Source organism: Phyllostomus hastatus, unplaced genomic scaffold (genome assembly GCF_019186645.2).
Source record: "Phyllostomus hastatus isolate PE091 unplaced genomic scaffold, TTU_PhHast_1.1 phas_contig_948, whole genome shotgun sequence".
Lineage (NCBI taxonomy): Eukaryota > Metazoa > Chordata > Mammalia > Chiroptera > Phyllostomidae > Phyllostomus > Phyllostomus hastatus.
The window spans coordinates 334,485-352,154 of NW_025333993.1; the positions used below are offsets into that span (position 1 = coordinate 334,485).

Consider the following 17,670-nt stretch of genomic DNA (forward strand, 5'->3'; position numbering starts at 1 on the left):
AGAAACTCAACCATCCTATTTTACTTTGTGCGTGTCAACATTCTTTCGTTTCTTATGTTTGTGTGCCAAAATTCACTTAGCACTCAAAGATTTGTATCAAAACTTCTAATAAAGTTGTTTTACATTACTGCTCAGTCTTGCTTCTGTAAATTATTGGTAAAACTTAAAATGACAAAGAAGTAATGAGGGTACATGCGGCCCAGGTGATAAACGGAGATGACTGTTTTCCTGGTAACCTAGACGAGTACACGGTGGAAAAGATCTGGAGCCACGCTTCCCGAGCATTCCTCAGCACTGGTTAACTCTTCAGTCCAAGGTTTGGTAACGGTGGTTTTCTTCCTAAATGCTTCACCTCTGCAATTTTTGGATGGTTCTTTTACAAGAAATGGCCTCTTCTTATTTTTGTCCCTGACACATAACTGAAAGGTCAAAAGCTGCTCCCTGCTGTTTCGGAGCTGCCAGAACTGAGAGGACCACTGCACTGATTAAAATAAGATGCTCTATTATGGTGCACTTCACTTCCATCAAGAGCTCACTGGGTCCTGAGCATTTATCATAAAGTCACTGCAATTCGATCTTCCCTTGTAACTTCCTGGAAAATTCTCTGATCTTCTAAGTTGCTTACAAACACGCCTTATTAATGTAATGTATGCTTGAGTTTTCTGCACAGGTGAATGATTTATTCTTTATCTTAAGACTTTAGAATCTTTAATTGAAAGGGCATATATAGTAACTTTTACAAATTAATTTTTGCTACAAGATTTTTATGTAGTTGTTATGTTACGTTTTCAAGTAAATGTTACATTTACATGAGAAATAGTTGTCACTATTTCTAATTTTCTTTTAGTCTTTGTGCTTTAAACTATTGGACAGGCCCTGGCTGAGTGCTCAGCTGGTTAGAGCATTGCCCTGGCATGCCACAGTTGTGGGCTCCATCCCCATCAGAGGACACACAATGAAGACATGAGTAAATGGAACAACAAAAATCCATGTCTGTCTGTCTATCTGTCTATCTGTCTCTCTCCCCCTTCCTCTTTCTAAAACCAGTAAGTACATTTTTTACAAATTTAAAATGTCGAACACCAAAAAGAGCTTACATATTAAGTTAAACTAAAGAATTACTACCATTTCGCCCAGCTGACCAGGTTTCACGACACAGCACACCCACACAGATGGCCCTGCCCTGGGCCACTATCCAGGGCAGCCTCAGCAGCGGGCACCACAACCAAGTACCAATGGGACACTTCCCACTTCAGGGACTGTTTTTCCTGAGGCTTGTTTTCCAGTTATTTTCCTATTTCTAAAATGGGTTCAAAACTGTATATGTATACAAAAGCACTCCAATTATGTTACTGAGGAATAAACTTATGTTAGAAATCATCTATATAGAAATTACCTGTATTTAGGTAACAACTAACGTGCATTAAAATAACAAGTATATCAAATAAAGTATACTTGGGAATAAAAAAATAAACAATTTATTACATGTTCAAACTATATTCTACACACACATTTATACTATCTTATGCTATTCAGTATGCTCATTAAACTCCACATAAAAGGTAAACGTCTTAAAATTCTCAGACGTGGGTAAAATAAGACAAAGACACCTTGAATTATGTTCAAAGCACTGTGACAACATAAAGACTCTTCAAGGACCCCCACTCTGCTGACACAGACACGGCCCACGCCCTGAGAGAAGGCTACTGGGCCTGCAGGTCCTGCAACGGGTCCTGCTCCCATGCAGGGCCACGCAGCATTCTGCCGCCAGCACCTAACAGTGAGCCCTTCCCTGGAAGTTTACTTTTCAGAAGATCATTATTCTAAACACAAAACAACTCTTATCTTAGTACCTACACGTAGATTAAGGACACATTAAGTCCTCAAAAACTGTCAATTACTTAACACATATCAAAAACTTTCCTTTTCTGACTGAACTCATGATGTACAATTGGATGATCAGAGAGGTCAGTAAACCATCTGCTCTTAAAGCACCAATAGCATATGCATAATTAAGAATAAATTACATAAAATATAATAAATAATCAAAAATAAAATATTAGAGGGTTGGACTATACAGTCCCACTTCCATCTCCACTCCCCCCACCAGGGAGAAGAGAGGGGCTGGGAGTTCAAAAACCTCCAGTAACCAATGATTTAATCAATTGTGCCTGTGGAATGAAGCCTTCATGAACACCTAGAACAGCAGGGTTGGGGAGCTACGGGGTTTGTGAAAGCGTGGAGGTTTGGGGACAGCAGCAGACTCTGAGAGAGGAAGAAAGTTCCTGCCCTTTCCCCACACCTTACCCCACGCTCATCTTCCATACGGTTGTTCCTGAGTTATATTCTTTTATAGTAAACTGGAAACAAAAACAAAGAAGGAAAAAAACCCCAAAAATAAAATAAAATAAAGTATCTGCCCTAACAACACTGCTGGCATATGTGTAATTTTAACATAAAACAGCCACTTCATAAAGAAATCTGATTCATAACTCAAACCTTAGAAGGAAGATAATGGCTCCATCTTACAAAAGCTACTTGTTTTACCTGTGCATATGAGTATTTTAATAAGCACGTAAATGGAGAATGTAAATTTAAATTACTGCTGCAAAAAGAATAAAAATTTGAAAAATTGTGAATGCAGCTAGTCATATCTAAAGGAAAATAAATAGGCTTCACTGTGTGTCTATTTAAAGCCTGGGAATCAGTGATCTATATGTCTAGCTCAAGAAGTTAGAAAAAAGCCCTGGCCAACATAGCTCAGTTGGTTGGAGCATCGCACTATAAACCTAAAGGTCACAGGTTCCATTCCTGGTCAGGACACACGCCTAAGCTGAGCATTTGAGATCTTGCTTCCTGGCATACAATCACTTTGGCTCAAATAAACTCATAAAAATTCTCTACCAAAAAAGGAAGGGAGGGAGGGAGGGAGGGAGGGAAGGAAGTAAGTAGGGAGGAAGGGAGGGAGGAAGGGAGGAAGGAAGGAAAAGAAGGCTGTCAACATTGAGGCCACAGACACTATGAGGAGAATATTCCTATGAATAACTTAATGACAAAAACTGGAACATTAGATAAAAGGACTGTCTGAGAAAAAGCACAACTGAACTATTAAATAAACTGACTCTGTAATTAAAAGCCTTCCCAGACACAAAAAAACTTTCAGTTCCCAATGAATGGCTTCAGTTTCTTACACAGAGCAAAAGACCCCTCTCAGCACATCCTACGAGGCCAGCATAACCTCAACACAAAAACCTAACGAGAAAGGAAAATTACAGGTCGCTCTCTCACAAAAACATATGCTTTGTCTGTACAGACTGAGATGACTGCATGACTTCTCCCTTTAAGTCTGTTAATGGATCACTCTGATGTTTACTGTAGGGGGAAAAACCACAACATAAAAGCACCACAGCTCTGTTCCTTCCCTACCCCTGTTGTTAACTATCTGTTATGTACCCCTCTGGCCCTGAAAACAAAAGTCAAAATGGTTTTCATCAGATCATTTTCCTGAAGTAAGGTAGTCATCAGATAGCTGAGTTAGAAACTTAGAAAGTCCGTAGCTGATAAAACAGCAAAGCACCTGTTTCAACCATGAGTTTCCATCATTCTCCTAATGGAAACTCCCTTCCAATATCAAACAGTGTCCATGAATGTGTCATATTTGGAATGCTTTTCTGACAGTAACTTAAAATCCCTCATATAATATATTTCTCCATGTGTATCAGTTTATTACTTTTAAAAAGTAATATGCTATCAGCCCTTGCCAGTGTGGCTCAGTTGGTTGGAGCCTTGTCCCGTAATCAAAAGGTTACAGGTTTGATTCCAGTCAGGGCACACACCCAGGTTGAGGGTTTGATCCCCAGTCTGTGTGCATACAGGAAGCTACCAATCAATGCTTCTCTCTTGCATCCATGTTTCTCTCTCCCTTCCTCTCTAAAAGCAAGGGGGAAAAAAGTATATGCAATCACAAATAAACATATCGAAAGTAACTTTCTGAAGGTGAAAAAGTATTCTTACTAAACACCAAGCCCAAGACCTGAAAGTAGGGTGGAGAGGTGAAGACGTCTGTCCACAGCTGTGCTCACAACTGGAGGCAGGGGTGGGTCGGGGCGGTACCTCTGGGAGCTGCTCTAACTGGTGTGTCTGGGCTTTGGGCAGCCAGGCCTCCTGCTGCGCTGCAGTGCTACTGTCTTCCCTGCTGAAGGATGCTAGTCAGCGGGACTATTACAGAGCCCCTCGCAGGTATCACCGACTCTAATTCCTATCACAAAAACTAATGCAAACAACACAGTTTCCTTAAAGATCACATGCAACTGAGTGAGAAGAATGAAGACTGAAGTCGGATGTAAGGCACACAGAGCTAAGGCAGAAGCCAGGGTGCCCAAAGCCCCAGGGCAGCAGTGAGTGCTGCGGCTCACCAGGCATGGGTGCGCCCGGCACAGAGCTAATCCAGATCCCTACCTCACGGCAGTGCCGAAAAGACTAAATGGAACACCTGCACAGGAACAACCACATCTGACACAAGTTGAAAAAATAAATAAATATTAGTCATGTTGATTCTAAGTAAAAATGTAATTGCTTTCATTTCATTGTAAAAAAACCAAAATGAAACAAAAACCTAACACCTTATCACACATGTCACTGCCTGGCATCCTAAAAGTACAAGACACATAAAAAGAACTAAAATAACATGCATCTTTGTGCAAAATATCATGTGGATCTCTTACAGAATTTCCTTTTAAAGACAGTTAGCATTCTGAAGTGCCACTGCCATGCTGTGGGATCTGACCAATCACTGCTCACATGAATAAACAATCCGGCATCCTTCTAACCCATATCCCTGTCCACTGATGGACATAAAATGCAATTTCATTTCAGTAATAGACTGCACTGAGCATAAGGAGAAAGGTAGATCTACTGCAAGTCTAACTGACTCCAAAACCCAGAAGGAAAGAACTCCGTACCACAGCTCTCCTCCAGCCCCTCAGATGCTTTAGGTAACTCAGACATGACTGGCTTTCTCTAACTTGAGAAGAGTGCATCTCAGCAATCGTGTCTCTACTAGAAGTGTAATGCAGGAGCACCACAGCCCAGCCCTCCCTGACTGAACTGTTTCAGCACACTGGACGATGGCCTGGACAGAAGGACCTGCAACCAGTGGTGCTGCAGGGGGTCTTGCCTCTTCGCTCACATAAAGTCTTTCTTTTTCGAGCCCACCCATCCCAGCTGATAGGCACCCGTACCTCACCAGTCATTAAAACAGGCAAGAAAACCACTCCCCAGCCGGCAGGAAGGGCATCAGCTCAGACACATCGAAATGAAGCTCTGATTTACAAGTGAGCTGAGCCTTGGAACTTTACGTTAAACATGACATTTCCCTTGAAACAGACAAGATGTTGGTGAGTGAAAACATGACATTTCCCTTGAAACAGACAAGATGTTGGCTAATGAACGGTGAACTTGCTGGCAGAAGACACCAGGACGTTGATCTTTTTGAAGTCTTGCCTTCAAATTGTAAAAAAATGCAATGTCTGTCAAATGCAATAAAGAGAAGCACAGAAGGTGAGGTCTATCTGTACAGCTCCCTTTGCCTTCAGTCCCACAAACCCCACTCATTTAAAGTGACTTCAGTCAGCACCTTTGTCCTTAGCCCCTTCAATGTGGGTGTTTCATACATTTGCAATATAGTCAGGGTCTTTTGTTACAGTCTGTATTCTATCCTGGAATCTCCCAATCTCCTAAATGATCTTTTTAAATTTGCTTAAGATATTTCATTTGATTTTTAAAATTTACATTATTATACAGAATACTTTCACTGCCTCCCAAAATCCCACGCTTCACCTATTCAACCCTCCACTCAACTCTGGCAAACGCTGTTCCACTTACTGTATCTATAGTTTTACCTTTCCCAGAGTGTTTATGAATGGAATCATATAGTATGTAACATTTCACACCGGCATCTTTCAACTTAAACAAGATGAGTTTAAGGTTCATCTATGTCTCTGTATGCCCTGAATGCTCATTCCTTTTTACTGCAGAACTTGTATTGTTGATGGAAATGCAAAATGGTACATCCATTTGGAAAGCAGTTTTTGTCAGATTTTTAAAAGGTTAAACATACCTACCACAGGAGCCACCTATACCATGCTTAGGTACTGACCTGACAGAAGTGAAACCGTAGGCCAGAATGCCAAAAGTTTCCGAGTGTGGCGAGACTGTCAAGGCAAGGCTGTCAGGAAACTGGTAAGATCATTCTTTGCTGACAGAAATCAAAATTCGTGAATCCTTTATAAAGGAAACTAAGCAATATCCAGCAAAACTACAAATGCACTCACCTTTTGACTACTTCTAGGAATCTACCCCTGAAAATATACCTCCTATGAAATAAAAATACACATGAACAATGCTCTTTACCTCAGCACAGCTTATAAAGCAAACTGCTGGAAACAAAAACCCAGTCACAAGACAAAGCTCAAATAAACTCAGTGCCTACACTCCATGGATGGGCCATGCTGCCATAAGAAATGAATTAGTGAGTGATTCCAAGGTCTGCTGTTACAGAAAAAGAGCCAAATGCAAAGCATTATCTACAGTATTCTACTGTTCATATAAGGAGGGGATATGGGAAAACAAACGTGAAATTACTCCTTTGTGCAAGAAGAAAAAGAAAGGCTAAATCAGACACTGAAGATACTGCTATCTACAGGGGGTGAGTTTGAATGGGTTGGGAAGAAGGGAGAATTAGAAATGGGGTGATAAGGAAGAGGAGGAAATGACATTCTCTGAATACAACTCCAATTTTTAGAACCTTGGTAATACATGTTTCACTTACTCAAAAAATGATTACATAAAATCAACCTGGCTGTGAGAAGAACTGAAACAGAATATAACTATAAAACAAGTAAAATAACTACAATGAGAAGCAAGGAATAAAAAAAAAAACTAACCCAAATAAATTTGAAACACTAAAATAATAAACTTTGACACGATAAAGACAAAGAGAAGTACATATAAATATTCTACTCTGGTTAGTAAATTTGTCACAGGGGCAAAAGTTAGCAATCCTGAAACTTATTTGTGTGTATTTTAAGCTTAAGCAAGTAAGTAAATATACGGAAAATAAGGAAGTCAGGTTTCTCACTACTGGAAAAAGCAGTTAAAAACAAGGAGGGAAAAGCTAGGATAAATTATGTGGTGATGGACTGGAATTGAAGGTATTAATGGTTTTGGTTATACATACAAATAGACAAAGAAATAGATATAGATATGTGTACACACACACATTTAATTCCCATCTGTATGTTGAAACAGCCTAGAAGCAATTATATCCCACTAGCAATAAGCACAACCTCCACCCAGATCTTGGTTCTAAGTATCATTCTCCACTAAGAGGAGCCAGGGGTCTTGAAGAAACGGCTGAATGCAGGGCTACCGCAGGGAAAGGACAAAGGAAGCCTGGAGAATCCTGGTGTCAGAAAGTAAGGAAGTCAAGTACCAGAAATGATGAAGATGCGTTGAAAGGACACAGAATACAATTCGAAGCTTCTCCCAATTGTCAAATCTACGTGTTCCCACAACAAAATAAACATTAATATGGCTGACATGGTGGATTAAAATACCCCAATAATAAAATAAATACCCATGAGTCCATACCAAGATAAATAATTGAATAAATAAATAAACTGGGAGAGAAGCAACAGTTCTGCCTTGGAGTTGAAGGCCAATGAACATATACAGACAGAATGACGGAAAGGGAGTCATCATTTGGCCGACACTGCCACACTAACTGCTGTGGGCCAGAATCATCAATGGAAGCTAAACCTAATGAGAGAAAGTACGATGACCGCTCTCGGCCTTCTGGCTAAGATCAAGTGTAGTATCTGTTCTTATCAGAAAGTATAATGAGAAACAGGGTATGTGCAGAATCTCCACACAATATACTCCTTAACTACACAGAGAGAAAGTAACTTTTCTGTCAAGAAAAGTCTGGCAGGCCACATATAACTAGGTGACCAAAGTTAGCATCACTAGCAGGGAGATATATCAAGTTATCAATACCACTTGCCTCCTCATTTCCACAGTGCTCTTGCCAAAACACATGACCTGATTTGAATGAGAAGGAAACATCAAACAAACTCAACTGACAGAGTTTGTATTTATTTTGTATTGTACAAAATAATTAGCTAGTACTCTCCAGAAGTGTCAAGCTTATAAAAGACAAGGGAAGACTGATAAAGTGTCACAAGCAGTGACATAGCATTGATAATCAATACAGAAGAGTCCTAAGCCAGACAAAGGGCATTAAGGGGACAGTGGGAAAAACCTGAAGAAGCTCTATTTATTGCTTCAATGTCAACTGAAACTGACTGTGATAATTATACTATGATTACACAGGATGTTAACATTTCACAAAGCTAGGTGAGGAATATCTAAGTACTATGTTTTTTTAATTTATTTTATTTATTTATTTTATTTTATTATTATTTTTAAAGATTTTATTTATTTAATTTTAGAGAGATGGGGAAGGGAGAAAGAGAGGGAGTGAAACATCAATGTATGGTTGCCTCTAGCACACCCCATACTGGGGATATGGCCTGCAACCCAGGCATGTGCCCTGACTGGGAATCAAACCCCCGATGCTTTGGCTTGCAGGCTTGCGCTCAATCCACTAAGCCACATCAGCCAGGGCTGAACTGCTATGTTTTGCAAAATTTTTTAAGTCTGACATTATTTCAAAATGAAAAGCTAAAAATTAAAATTAAAAGAATTCTCTGATTTGAAAGTAAAAGCAAAAAATTAATAAATGTTAATCATATACTATGGACTTTCCTCTTCAAAAAGCCTAGACAGGAACATACAGAGAAAAGCTACTGGAAGTAAATATGTAGCTCTTTCAATGCAGCTTTCATATTCTCAGCTGTGACCAATACATGGCTGCTGAGAACTGCTACTCTACCCCAAGAGAAACAGCAAGAGGACAACTGGCATCCGACCTCAGACCTGCAAGAGGACAGGGAATGGAGGGAGAATGAACTGGGCACAAGCTGGTCCACAGGCACAGCCACCACAGTTCTGGTCAGCCGTTCCCTAAGCAACATGAGGACATGGTGGCTAGGTCTTCCAATTTCTTAAAGGAAGCAAAATTCCAGATTTGAAGACAGTATATCATCAACTTTACATGCCAGTATCATTCTGTTTTGATTAAGGCAGGCCAGACACAACATGATATTCAAGTCAAATTCTGCCCTCAGCTGCCAGCTTTCCCACTCTCTCTAGTAAATACCTAAACCTGAACCTGCCCCACTGCACACAGTAGGGATACTCATAATTCAAGGACCCTCACTTATCAACCACACAGGAAGAAGCCCCAAGGGAAGCCCACCCATGGCTGATCAGGAGACCTCAGGGAGGCCATGCAGGGTCAGCACCCTCAACACTCTCAATGCCCAAGTCCACTCACGAGCTATACCTGCCCCCTGCAGCTCTCAGGGCGAGCAGCAGGAAGTGGTGCCTCCTCCTCCAAGTTCACATTTCCACATCTTCACCCCCTTCCCTCCTCATCCCACGTTCAGAAGGAAGGGAACGGACAAAGAATAACAAGTGGGTGGATTTGAGAGTAGGTGAAGGAGTATTATGGTGTAAGTGTTCAAAGAAATACCTGTTACAGGGGATGATGCACACAGCCACACCCAATGAACTCATACTTATAAAACTTCCATCACCAAAGCAAGCACCAATACTGACAATGCCTTCAAACAGTCAATCCAAAATTTCTCAAAATCATACAAAGATAAAACACATATTAGGAATAAAACCACTAATACATACTTCCCTTTTGTAAACTAAACTAAAACCCTCTTTCCCGACTTTTGAGAGGCAAAAACAGATCAAACACTACTTTTTGTAAGTTACGCTCACAATAACCAGGAGATGAGCGAAATGTGAAAGCATGATGCCAGGCAAACTTACCTGAGCCGCTGCTGCCCCATCAGGGGTGTCACTACACAATGTGGCTTTGCAGACGTTCCCTCCTCCCAGGAATCCACTGTCCTCGGTGGCTACCGGACTCTCCTCCTGGACAGGCGCATCGACAGCCGGGCCCTTCCTCTTCGCCGTCTTTTTCTTCGAATGCGTATAGTCACCTTTTGTTTTTCTCTGTCGGAAGTGAGCAAGCTGCGCAAAAATGCAGAGAAGTAGTAAAGGCAAAGGTAGGTGAGAAAAATGTAACAGAACCACAAAGTCAGCAGGCTCGTGGGAAACATGAGGTTCTGGGGCTGGGTCTGTCCACTCAGCCACACCTGGCCAGACTCACATCAATGAAGAGATCCCTGTGCCCTACACACTGCCTTCATTAATACCTATGATGCCAAGAGCCTAGCTGGAGGACTGTTAATTATGCCTGTATACAGACAAAAGCAAGCAAGACGACCGAGTAGCAGAGTAGCTTTTGTAGCCACTGGAAATTTACAGAAAAATATTATTTTACAAAGTGCATCTATTTAAAAGACTGATATCTTAATCAAGGCATGTTTAGGGTTTAAAACCATAGAAAAGCTAAATCTCTCCCTTTGCCCCCAGTTTCGGCCCCCAATCAAGGGAATATATAACCTAGCCAAAACTTCCCAGCCATAGATTCTGAGACAAGGTACAGAAATAGCAAAAAATTAATTAAGCCAGGTCAATCTAACATCCTCCTTTATGGAATCAGATGTTCTAGTTTTCATGACACAGCTCACCAAAGCACCAGGGACTCCACAGAATGCTGCCCATCACAAGGCACGACCTAGCTCATTCTGTCCCTCAAATCTGGGGGTTTCGGACTTTGCTCCCTCTGCCACTAACACCTTATTCACAAGGCATGAAATCTAACATCAGTTTTTCACAGAAAATGTCTGTTCATTCAAATGACAACTGTGGTCATAAAAGCAAACACATTTGACAAAATGTGCACAATTTTATGAACACAAGACATTACACAAGCCATTCATGTGAAAAAATTGTCAAGGGAAGATGGTGCCTTCGAAACTAGCCTCATTTATTTATTTTATTTTAATTCATTTGTTTTATGCCACACTCCATGAAATCTAACCATCTATGAGTTCCTTTCCTGCATCACAGTCCTTGTTTCTGGTCTGTGGTTGCCCAACAGGAGGCGTCCTGTTTCTTCTCCAGATGAGGTTAGTCACCAGCCTCAGTGCGCGCTCAAGCACCCTTACTCATGTTTACAAACCATGACAAGCTCCGGAACACAGTGTTAAGCTCAGGCTCACTTTCATCTCCCATGTGTGCCAGGCACAAGCAAAGGGAGCAAAAAACAAGCCCCAGCCTCCCTAATCAATTCCAAGTCGTAAGTTTCACCTTCACAGGAAGCCTGAATGAGGCCACTCTATCCTCTGCCTGTCACCCTGCCATTAGACACTGCTGTCCCTGTCACTGCCTCACACCAGTCACTGTGTTCTGAATGGTTTCTTTAATGCAGTGGTCCTATGCTTTCTTAAAGGGAAAGGAACTAACACTGAATACCTCCTACTAGCTAACCTATACAAAATCCTCACAGTCAAACCATGTCTGACTTCAAACAAAGCAACTTCATGCAACTCTCCTTACTACTAGCTGGCCCTGTATGGACTCTTATTCATTCATTCCTGACAGAGCAGGTTGCTTCCCACAGCCAGAATGGGGTAGGATGGGAGTGACAGCCAACATGTCCATGTGCCCCCAAACCAGTGAGTACCAGAACAGCATTTCTGTGAAAACCTCAGCAGGAGGTGATAAAAGCATGCCTCAAGCCCTGGCAGGTGTGGCTCAGTGGACTGAGGGCCAGCTCGTGAACCAAAGAGTCACATGTTCGATTCCCAGTCAGGACAAGGCATGGGTTTTGGGTCAGGTCCCCAGCAGGGGGCGCGTGCGAGGCACCCACCCATTGATGAGCCTCCCTTTCTCCCTCCCTTCCCCTCTCTAAAAATAAATGAAATCTTTTTTTTTTTTTTAAGCACGGCTTGGGACACATGGCTCCAGTACCACTGAGTTCACCGGGGCATCATCCACTACCTAGGATGTAGCACTCCCCCGAACCGCCAAGCTTGGCCAAGGAGTCTGTGGTTTCCCTAGGAACCCAGCATTGGGCGAGGGCTCTGAATAACTCCTCCATCCTCACCTGCTTAAGACCGTCCACCTGGGTCCCAAACAACAGGGCATCAAGAACAGGGGCTTCTGAACCCCGGGAATCTTAAACAGTAGGTCAGCCAGGGGTATTCCGCAATGTAAACAAGTCTCCTGAAACACCACTGGGAGACCTTTATATATTAAAAATACTGCAGAATTCCAAGTAAAATGAAAATCTGTACGTAGTTTTCAACGGATGGAAGAAGCCTGTTTCGCCAAGGACTGCAAGGAAGTCACAGCTCCTTGAAGTCCCCCAGGAAGCCTGAGCTCTGACGAGGTGGAGCAGCAGCAGGGGCAGGTGTGCCGCACGCTGGCTGTCCAGGAGAACAAGGACGCGCGAAGTGGTGACACCCTTCATTTCACTACCCGCCTGCCCTTCACTTTCTACTGGGGCCCAGATGTGGGTGGGCGGTCAGGGACGCGGAGCGTTCCTAAGCTACTGCTGTCCGTTAAGGCGCCTCCTAGCCTGGCCAAGATTTCACAGCGACTCCTAGAAAGGGCGCCACGCCAGCCTCCAAGGAAACATGAGAGGGCGGGGTCCTAGCAGAGACCTCCGCCCACCCGCACCTCCCCTCCCGATTCAACCACAGCCGACACGCCCCCGTTCCTCGCGCGCAGGAGCAGCCCCTCAGCCCCGGCGTGCCCCACTCCGGCCTCCAGGCAGAGCGAGGCGCGTCCTCCGCCGCTGATTGGCGGCGACCGCGGCGGGGGCGGGTTCGGGCAGAGGGCGGCGGATTCAAGATGGCGGCGGCCAGGAGGGGACATCCAGCCGAGTTGATGGAAAGAGCAAGTTCAGCGGCGGCGGCCTCTGCCTGACCTCGACCGCTCCTGGCAGGGGGTGGTGGCGGGGACTGGAGCCCGCTCTTAAAAGTTCACACCGGGGCAGCAACAGGAGTCGGCGCTACCGTTTACCTTCGCTCTCCCGGCCTCCACCTTTCTGCGCCGCTGTTCTTGCTCATCGTCTTCCATCTCCTTCTAGGCCTCCTCGAGGTCCACCCGGGAGGTGACGGGTCCGACGCGGCGCCGCCTTCGCTCTATTTACACTCCCCCTCTCCCTGGCGCGCCCTCCCCCGCGACAACTGTCACGCAGACTTAAGCCCGCCCAGCGCCCTGCCAGCTCCGCCGCCAATCAGGGGTCACGTTCCTGCCTTAGCGTACGCGCGCTTCTAAGGCCTTGGTGGGCATAGAACTCCGCCCCTGCCGCTTGCCGTTTTCCGATTGGCGCGATGACACACCAATAAGCGAAACCTGGTGGCCTCAGAGCTCGCTGTGGTTGGTCGATTTTGAAGGGCCGAGGCACCGCCCTGTTGGTGCAGCCGCCAGGGCTGCGGTACTGCTCCGAGATACGGCTCTCGAGCGTTCCTGTTCCACAATATCCAGAGCAGGCCCCACCGACGTTAAGTCCGCTGGAGTAAGGGTTGGCCTCAGCTTTATTCCGATTCGTTACTCGGTTGTTAGACATGGCCCCCTGGGGAGAAGAGACTGACCCCAAAGGAACCGGGGAGCATGCAAAGACTACCCCACCTTCTTCAAGAAAGAGCTTCCAGGCCTCCCACTCCTCGTTCCCACGGGCATCTACTCCGCGAGCGCCCGGGAAGCAGCTCCTGGAGTTGCTCCCCTTTGCCTGGGAAACAGCGATTTGCCTTAGGGCTGCAGTGGGCATCCCACGTCTCACCCCCGCTGTCAGTCCCAGATCCCCTCCCTCGTTCCTTGGGGCTGAGCCCCAGTCACAGCCCTTCGCCGCTGGGATGCTCTGTATTCATTTCATAGTCCAGAGAGCCGACAAGATCACTTTGGATCTTTTCCTATACGCCGAACCTTCCCCTGGTGTATCACTTCACTTCTGCCTCCTTTCCTGCAGGCTCCTGGACAGAAGGAGCCCAAGTACCAGGGCAGCCAGTTATGAGTTCGGTGGGAACCTGGGTCAGAACCTCCAACCACAGAGCCCAGAATTGCAGGGAAAGGAAGCCACTGGGTCTGGTACCACTGCTGGACCCATGCGTGTATTCTTACTCCTGGAGACCCAGTGCCAGATTGAGGTCTCTGAGTTAATGTATGTGCCTCCAGCTTGCAGTTTCTGCGTGGTGCAGCGTTAGCATTTGACCAGAGGGTCCCATAGTCATGGGACTACTCCAGCATCTGCCATAAAGCAGTTCCCTGGATTAGAGTGTTAGGAGGGACCCCATGCTGGTTGGGAATTCTGCAGAGAGGGGCTCACTGAAGCCCTGCGCGCAGGAAAGGCAAACCCATTCCTGTATGCGTGTCTGTTGCTATTAGGACAGTCTCTGGGACCCCAGGATGAAGGGGCTCCATAAGACGACTTGCCAAGTGGCCTGTGGTCTTGAAAAAAATTTGGTGTGGAATGAACTGTAAATGATACAGTAATCGTATCCAGTTCTAGATTCCTAGAAGGCAAGCAATGATTCAGTGAATAGCAAAATTAGTCTCTTCTCAAATGGAAAAGGATTAAGATTTTGAAATATTTGCATAAGTCATTCCATATATATTGCAAATGGTTATAAAAAAAAGGAATGTTTAACTTAAAACAGCTCTAAAAGTAAAGTAATAAAAATTTTTTGAAATAAGAGGAATGTGACTTTAGTTAATAATTTGTAGTCTGGGTGGCAATCTGAAGTCTCGCGATCATTGTTCCTTAGCTTCACTTGAACCCGTTTGTCCAGATAAGGAAACAATGAAAGGTTTTTATCCCTAGCCCACAGCTTTGATTAACAATCAAATGCTGGTAGTGTAATCAAGCTCATTGGAAGCTGACAGCCTCTGATAACTGACAATCCAAAGCATCTGGCATGCACTTCTTGTTACTCTAATGTAACTGGACCTGGATGAGTTCCTAATCAGTGTGGGCACCCAGGGGAGCAGCCACTCTTAAGTGGTGATCTTGTTTACCTTAAATGGGCTTCACGTTCTCAGTCTTATTTTATCTTTACTCATCATTATTGTTAACATCACATTTGCCATTAAAGGGAAAATGAAAGCAAAACCCCAAGGTTAGAGTCTGTCAATAGTACACACCACATTTCAGTTGCAAGATTAGGATATCACAGAGCATAGGCAGATGACAAGGACCAGGTGGGAGTCACCAAATCCCAGAGAGATGTGGGAGACCACTGAACAGCTGTGCCTTGATTTCCCGCTGAGAAGTGTAAACACCCAGGATACCCTCGTTCAGATCTGGGACACTTTTGCTGGGGAGAATGACAGTACTCCAAGTGGACTACAACCAGAGGTGGCATAAAACACAGGATTGGGGTGGGTGACGTTGTGCAGGCGATGTTGTAGTAAGCATACCATGGCGTTTGGGTTTTCTTCTGCCGTATCCATTCCTGTATCATGACTTGAAGGGGTTTGTGCAAAGGCCATGTGCTCCCTGTTTGCTCCTTTCTCTGAGGCAGACCAACAGTAAAATGTACTTCTGTTAAGGTGCCGTGGTGACATCTAGCTGACACAGCTCACCTTTCCACCTCAGTGAGAACATGTGATTCTAAGCAACCACGACTTACACAGATAGTCGTTAGGAAGCCCCGGAAACTCAACTGCCAGAAAGTATTAGTGCTCTTGTGTGGCAACACAGGCCTTTGTGTGGTGAGTGAAGTTTCCAGTCTTAGCTCACAGAAATGAGCAGCTTGAGCAAACGTGAGGTGGTAGGCTCATAAAACCAGGGGCCAGGCAGGCTGTGATAATGGTCGACCACCACAGGATCAGACTTTCCAAGAGCAGCCAAAGACCCAGATCTATTCCTGAATCTTTCAGACTTTGTGTGTTGCAACACACTAAAAGCTCCATGGGGGCCCTGTGCACAGTTTGCCCGTGAGGGTTTGGTCAGGGATTTCCAAACTGTGTTCCTCTAAATCCCAGGGTCACGTCCATGGCCATTCTAAACAGGTTCTGTCATGATTGGGTACTCACCCCTCAAGAAGGGAAACATAACCAACCCACCACTTCTTAAATGTGGGCTGGCCGTGCACAGCAACCTCCTTCCCCAGAGGACACTGTGGGGAGAGAAAAACGATGGGTGATGCGGAGCAGAGAACCGGACTGACACGACTTCTGCCACAGTGTCAAGGCCAACACCAACAGCGACAGGTCGTGTTGGCTGACAGCAGGCACCCTGGATGGGATATGATAAGAAGGGGGCTGCACCTCTGTGGCCTTCCTCCCAAGGAGCCATAACCCCGGGCTAGTCAGGAGAAACGCATAAGACAAATCCCAAGAGAGGGACATTCTTCAAAATCCCTGACCCAGTCTCCTCAAGACTGTCAAGGTCATCAAAAGCCAGAGGGGACAGGACACGGGACAGAAAGGGAACCTTGGACAAAAAGAATAAGGAAATGAAATGAAGTATGGGTTTTAGTCAAGGATAACGTATCAATATAGGTTCATTAATTTTAACACATAGGTGATACCAATACAAGATATTAATAATTGGGGAAACTTATGTGGGATCTCTCTGTACTATCTTCTCAATTTTTCTGTGAATCTAAACTATTCAAAAAAATAGTTTGTTTTATTTTAGACCATCTAATAAATTCACCTCCCTGGGGTGTGGAGTTATCTCTTAGCTACCTAAAATTGCTAAGTTAACTAGTTTTTGTGCACATTCAAATCTCCTGTTTGAGCATTAGGGTTATAATACATATAAAGCCTAAATACTGAAGGGCAACTTAAGGGATTTTAACTTATTTTGGCCATCTGATGCAAGTTTCTGGGTTGGCTGCACGAGAAGAGGGCTGGCTGTCAGCTGCTGAGCTCCGCTCCTACCCAGCCCTGGACTGTGGTCACAGCTCCAGTTTCAAATCTGTTACAGCCCTTCATCAGTCTGTGTGGCCCATCTGAAAACCTGAAATGAAAAGCCACGTGAACCAAGAACTGCTTCTCCGTTCTGTGCCCTGTCCTCTGCATGCCATGCACTGGCTACAAAGGCCTCCACTGTTGGGCCCACCCCCCTGCTCACACCTGCCCTAGGTGCCCCCTCTGCTCACACCTGCCCCAGGTGCCCTCTCTGCATTGCTGTTAGGACACCCACTGCTTCTTTGGCAGGGTTCCCGTCTGGCAGTCCCAGCACTGGACTCACATTCTGCCTGGTGGGTGAGGGCCTGGCCCCTGCCCCTCGAATGTTCAGGTGGGTGCCCATGGGGTGAGCAAAACGCAGCCCCGCCAGGAAGCCCCCGGCTGGGTAATTGGCCAGCTCCCTGGTGCTGCCCTCTCTGTGGCCCAGAATTTCCTAAAATCCTAGGGGATCTGGTCTCCCTACCCAGTCCTGCTGGTGTTAGGGCTTCACTCCCGTCATCTTGTTTGGAGGGTGCCTAGGAGCAGCCAGGGGCCTGCTGGCCTTCCAGAGGTGGTCATGGATGGAGCACACAGGACCCACGTGCAGTGGGGATGGGTACGGCTGACCCCTCCCCACAGCCTCGCCCTCTTCTGGGCTCTGTCCAACGGGAGGGGGGTGACACATCATGGGGTGGGGACTGTCTTCCCTCCAGGTTCCCA

General features: G+C 45.1%; 1 protein-coding gene and 1 pseudogene across 5 annotated transcripts in view; one reads left to right on the forward strand and one right to left on the reverse strand.

The window, feature by feature from the left end:
* Positions 1-13,291, reverse strand: part of PCNT (pericentrin) — a 108,475-nt gene extending 95,184 nt beyond the window's left edge. For 3 of the 5 annotated variants that reach the window (XM_045852385.1, XM_045852383.1, XM_045852381.1), the window contains exons 1-2: positions 13,075-13,291; positions 9,967-10,170 (exon numbers count right to left, since the gene is read on the reverse strand). In XM_045852385.1, the coding sequence (XP_045708341.1) occupies positions 9,967-10,170; positions 13,075-13,131 (261 nt within the window). In that variant the 5' untranslated portion in view covers positions 13,132-13,291. The remainder of the gene's footprint in view (positions 1-9,966; positions 10,171-13,074) is intronic. The other 2 variants (XM_045852386.1, XM_045852384.1) reach the window with 1 other exon arrangement.
* LOC123828135 lies at positions 7,837-7,969 on the forward strand (annotated as a pseudogene).
* Positions 13,292-17,670: the final 4,379 nt, after the last annotated feature.